This window comes from Erinaceus europaeus, chromosome 10 (genome assembly GCF_950295315.1).
Source record: "Erinaceus europaeus chromosome 10, mEriEur2.1, whole genome shotgun sequence".
Taxonomy (NCBI): Eukaryota; Metazoa; Chordata; class Mammalia; order Eulipotyphla; family Erinaceidae; genus Erinaceus; species Erinaceus europaeus.
This window is the reverse complement of record NC_080171.1, coordinates 18,125,790-18,131,491: the sequence shown is the minus strand read 5'-3', so window position 1 is coordinate 18,131,491 and position 5,702 is coordinate 18,125,790. Positions and strand designations below refer to the sequence as shown.

The 5,702-nt window shown below is 52.6% G+C and overlaps 1 protein-coding gene across 1 annotated transcript; it reads right to left on the bottom strand.

Moving 5' to 3' along the window:
- STOML2 (stomatin like 2) lies at positions 1–5,472 on the bottom strand. Its single transcript, XM_007522827.3, has 10 exons — positions 5,337–5,472; positions 4,995–5,132; positions 3,376–3,475; positions 3,180–3,238; positions 2,975–3,076; positions 2,689–2,823; positions 2,399–2,543; positions 2,200–2,279; positions 1,863–1,991; positions 1–267 (listed from the first exon to the last, which is right to left on the bottom strand). Exons 1-10 carry the CDS (start codon positions 5,379–5,381, stop codon positions 136–138), a joined length of 1,065 nt encoding a protein of 354 aa, XP_007522889.1. The 5' UTR covers positions 5,382–5,472; the 3' UTR covers positions 1–135.
- Between the last annotated feature and the right edge of the window lie 230 nt (positions 5,473–5,702).

Genomic DNA, 5,702 nt, shown 5'->3' with positions numbered 1-5,702 from the left:
TGGTTTGCCACCGACAGGTTTATTACATGATTAAAGTTCAAATAAAAAAATAATAGCCAAAGTCTCGGCAGGGAGGCTCCAGCTAGAGGCTAGGGTGCTGCTTCCCTGTCCCCAGCCTCCCTGGCCAAGCGCAGCTCAACTCAGCTTGACTCGATCAAATTCCTCGTCAAGACTTGCATCTGTGCCTTGGGCATCTCTGTTGCTCCTGCTAGAGTCCTGAGCCCCTGGCACTGGGGTTTTGGTGAGGGCCCCGTACACACCCATGGCCTGAGGAGACAAACAGAGAGAGCCGTGAGAACACAGGCAGACGGTGTAACCCAGTTCATCAAGGGCTAACAGGAAGGAGGTGAGGTCAGGGCTAGCGAGCCTGGTTTTCCTTTCTCCTTCTCTGAAGCTTCTCCTGTTGTGGAAGCTTTGGAGTCAGTTCAGGGAATCCCCCCATCTCCTTGGGGGCTGAGGGCGGAGGCACATCAAAATCAAGAGGGAAGATGCTCCAGAAGGGGGAATCCAGGCCACCAGTGGTGAAGCCACTGATTTCAATTCCAGGAATCTTAACGTGAGAAGAGCAGTCATCCTCAGAATACTCATAGAATATAGAGGGAGGAGAGGGCAGGTGGTGGCGCACCCAGTTAAATGCACATATTACCAAACCAAGGGCCCCGGTTCGAGTCCTCACTCCCCACCTGCAGGGGATCTGCTTCACAAGCAGTCAAGCAGGTCTGCAGGTGTCTTTCTTTCTCTCTCTCTCCCCCTATCTCCTGCCCTCTCAATTTCTCTCTGTCCTAATAAAAAATTAAACAGAAAAAAAAAGGGGGGGTGGAGCGGGTAGTAGTGCATCTGGTTGAGTGCACGTTACAATGTTCAAGGATGGGGTTCAAGGCCCCAGTCACCACCTGCAGGGGGAAAGCTTCTCAAAACAACAAGGGCTATAAAAGAGAATAAATATATATACGTAAAAAAATTTTTTTTTTTTAAAGTTTTTTTCTTTTCTTACCAGAGCACTGCTCAGCTCTGGGTTACGATGGTGCAGGGGACTGAAACTGGGACTTTGAAGCCTCAGGCATGAGAGTCAGTTTGCATAACCATTATGCTATCTACACCTACCTAGCCTACGTGTTTCAAGAACATCTCCATCTCCAGAGTTAAGTGGGGAGTGAGTGGTTGGAAGGTGGCGCAGAGCATGAAGCACTGGACTCTCAAGCATGAGGTCCCAAGTTCAATCCCCGGCAGCACATGTACCAGAGTGATGTCTGGTTCTCTCTCTTCCTATCTTTCTCCTTAATAAGTTAATAAAAAAAATCTTTAAAAGAAATGAAAATAAACAGTAAGCGGGGACATCTCGTTCTTAGAGACTTGCTATTCTTTTTTTTTGTTTTGTTTTGCCTCCAGGGTAATTGCTGGGCTTGGTGCCTGCACCACAAATCTACTGCTCCTGGAGGCCATTTTTTCCCCTTTTGTTGCCCTTGTTGTTTTATCATTGTTGTGGTTATTATTATTGTTGTTGCTGTTGTTGTTGGATAGGACAGAGAGAAATCAAGAGAGGAGGGAAGACAGAGAGGGGGAGAGAAAGATAGACACCTACAGACCTGCTTCACCAGCTATGAAAGTAAATCCCCTACAGGTGGGGAGGCAGGGGCTCGAACTGGGATCCTTATGCCGATCCTTGCACTTCACAACACATGCGCTTAACCTACTGTGCTTCTGCCCGACTCCAGAGACTAGTTATTCTACAGGGAAAGAAGGGAGGTCTAACTGTCAGGGTACTCTGAGGGCCTCTAAGGTGTGTTAAGTGGTGATGGCGGTGCTGGGGGGTCTCAGTCTCTGTACTGTTGCTCTAGGGGATGGGTCCTCGGGACTCTAACCTGAGCCACCATACTGGTGACATCGCTGGGGTTGGAGGGAAGCAAGATAGTGTTGGAGTCCTTGGCCAGTTTGGAGAAGGCGCTGACATACTGCTCAGCCACGGTCAGTGAGGCTGCTGCATCTCCATTCTGTGGGCAGAGGAGGGGGCGAAGAGAGAGATCAGAGACTCAGAAAAGCAGGGGACAGAAAACAGGGTGGAGAGAAGTCAAGCATCTGAAAAGAGATAACATCACAATATAAGAGGACATGCAGCCTGGCTCCAAAAACCACCAAGGCAGAAACTTCTCCCAAGAATAGTCAATTCCTGTCCCCAACTCCCAGCCGGGGGCTTCTCACATGTTGGGTCAGAGCCGTAGCCAGGATGCGAATAGCTTCAGCTTTAGCCTTGGCCTTGGCCAGAACTGCACTGGCCTCTCCTGGAACAAGAGACAAGAGTTTGACCCATGAGGTCACGGTACCCTCTACAACTCCTGTCTCAGTGCCTGTACTTAAGGACCCGCCCCTGCCCCTCCCTCAGCCTTTACCCTCCGCTGACCTGCAGCCTGGTTTATTTGTTCGGCCTTTTCTGCCTCAGAGGCCAGGATCTGTGCCTGCTTCTTCCCTTCTGCCACATTGATGGCTGACTCTCGGGTCCCCTCAGACTCTAGAACGGTGGCCCGTTTCCGTCTTTCGGCCTCCACCTGTAAGTCCCCATTAGGAAGAACCCAGACTAAACTCTTGCACAGATGTGCAACTGTATCCAAAACAGGAGGGAAGGGAATCCAGGACCCTACTACCCTGCAGAAGCACCCCCAAATCCTCTTCCCCCTCCCCCCTGGGGCCCACCTGCATTTGCATGGACTCCTTCACCCGGGGTGGCACGTGGATATCCTTGATCTCATAACGGAGGCAGCGGATGCCCCAGCAGTCAGCAGCCTGATTGATGGCGTCTACAATGTTAGCATTCAGGGACTCCCGCTCCTAGAGGGAGAGAAGTATGACTCCACAGCCTTCACCAGCCCGTCCGAAGCCTAGACCCAGAAAGGTCTGAGATGGATCTCGACTCCCCAGAAGCATTCAAGAGTGGCAGGTATGTGTCTTCAGGCGCAAACTCCGGTTCAGCTCTATTTACCCGGAAGACTTTGTCCAGAGAGAGTTTGCCAAGCTCTGATCTCATGGTCGTCTGAGCTAGCTGGGTGACGGCATATTCAGGGTCCTCCACACCGTAGCTTGCCTGAAAGGAGCAAGGATAGTTTAAGCAAGGTGGGGGTGCAGGATTCAGTGAAAAGAGCAACTTGGGAACTGAGTTCAGCATGGGTCTGGGGAAGGGACCCCACCTTGTATGGGTCCATGATGCGCAGGTAAAGGACTCCATCAATTTGCAGAGTTACGTTGTCTGCAGGTGCATGGGTGGGAGAGAAAGAGGAAGATCAGGCTTCCAGGTCCCCAATCAACTGTGACTCCCAATCTCCGGACGTCCAGCAACCAAATCCTAATGACCTCAGAGCACCCAAGTCACTCTGAATCTCTCACCGAGGGTCACAGCCGACTGCTCAGGCACATTGATGACAATTTCCTTGAGACTTTGCACATAGCGGATCCGGTCTAGGACAGGGATGAGGATATTCAAGCCCTGGGGAGAGGAATCATGAATCCTGTAGGGTTGGAATACAAGCTAGGCCTGGACTGAGTATGGGATTCACAGGTGAAACGTGTCAGGAAAGCAGCAGGCTGGGAGTGTCACTGGCAGGGCCTCAGAGCAGAGGGCAGAGAGGGGAAAGAGCTGGCATCAGATTCTCCTTGCGGACAGGTGGAGCAGAGAGGGTGCGGTTAGGGTCCTGGTAAAGAGGCCTGGAGGGACACTAGGGCAAAGCATGAGTGTGTCCCTCTTGAACTCAGCAATGGAGGGGCAGGTGGTGGTGCACCTGGTCCTGCAGGGGCAAAGCTTCAGGAGTGGTGAAGCAGGTCTGCATGTGTTTCTGTCTCTTCCCCTCTATCTCCCTTTCCCCTCAATTTCTCTCTGTCTCTACCCAATAATAAATAAATAAAAGAAGTGCCAGGCAGTGGCACACCTGGTTGAGCGCACACATTACAATGCACAAGGACCCAGGTTCAAGCCTCTGACTCCCCACCTGCAAGGGGAAAGCTGCACAAGTGGTGAAGCAGGGCTGCAGGTGTTTCTCTGTCTCTCTCCCTCTCTAGATCCCCCTCCCTTAGAGCAATTGAGCAATTTCTGTCTCTATCCAAGAATAAGTAAATTATATATATACGTATATCTATATATTAAAGATTAAAAATATTTTAAAGGTCTTTCTCCCCCCTCCATTTCTCTCTGTCCTAACAACAACATCAATAACTACAACAATAATAACAACAATAAAAAAACAAGAGCAACAAAAGGGAAAATAAAAGAAAAAATTTTTTTTTAATTTTAAAAATTGGGGGTGGGGGTAGCCAGCATAATGGTTAGGCAAAGAGACTCATACCTGAGTGTTCAACACCCCCACACCACCACAGGCCTGAGCTGAACGGTGTTCTGGCTAAAAAATATATATATGTAGGGGCCGGGTGGTGGCACACCTGGCTGAGCACACACGATACAATTCAATGCCCAAGGAGCTGGGTTTTCAAGCCCCTAGTCCCCACCTGCAGGGGGAAAGCTTTGCAAATGGTGAAGCAGTGCTGCATGTGTCTCTGTGTCTCTCCCTATCAACCACTTCCCTCTCGATTTCTGGCTGTCTCTACTCAATAAATAAATAGAGATAATTAAAAAAAAAATCTTTAAGGGGCCGGGTGGTGGCACACTTAGTTGAGCTGCACATGTTACAATGTGGAAGGATCCAGGTTCGAGACTCTGGTCCCCACCTGCAGGGCGAAAGCTTTGCGAGTGGTGAAGTGCTGCAGGTGTCTCTGTATCTCTCTCTCTCTCTCTCCCCCCTCTCGATTTCTGACAGTCTCTATCCAAGAAATAAAGATAATTTTTAAAAATCATTTAAACGTGTAATATATTAATGCAGCAAACAGGCAGGGCCCTGCCGGGGCTGGGTGCAGCCAGCCCTCCTCTCGCCCAGTGCGCCCCCGACCCCCGCAGCCCCCGGGTCGTTAGGGAGGAAGCAGGGTGGGACAGACGGACAGACAGGAGAGGTTCTCACGGGCTCGAGGATCCGGTGGAATCGCCCCATCCGCTCCACCACCCAGGCCTCTTGCTGCGGCACGAACAGGACCACGGTGTTGCGGGGCAGCCCCGAGGAGGCGCGGCGCGGCGCGCGGCCACCTGCCCGCACGGAGCCCTGCGGGGACACGGGGTGAGCAGGGAGCCCGCGGGCGGCCCCCCCAACCGCCAGCCCGCAGGGTCCCGGGACAGGAGCTCACGTGGGGGGCACGGGCTCTGACCCCAGCTCTCCCCCATCCTTCGAAGCCCACTCCTTCCCAGCTCAGGGGCCCCGGGGGACCCGTGTCCCGACCCTGGGAGAAGGGCGCCGCCTCGCTCTCACCCTCAGCAAAAGGGCCCCGGTCCCCCGCGCCGCGCGCGCCAGCATTTCCCTCGCGGCCACGGAGACCTCCGGAACCAACGAGACGCGGAGCGGAGCGGCTGCTCGGCGCGCCCGGCCAGAACGTCCCTCCCCCTCGGCCCCGCTCCCCGGGCGCATTTCCGGTTGTCTTTCCCCACCCCGCTTGCCCATTCAGCCAATTAGCGTTGCTTGACTGAAGCCTGCCTCCAGTTCTTCCCTGGGAAACTTTTAATTTTTTAAAAAATGTAGTTAGTGTTGGAGAGAGGCAGAGATAAATTGAGAGGGCAGGTGAGTGGCCCGAGAGGTGGCGCAGTGGATAAAGCACTGGACTCTCAAGCATGAGGTCCC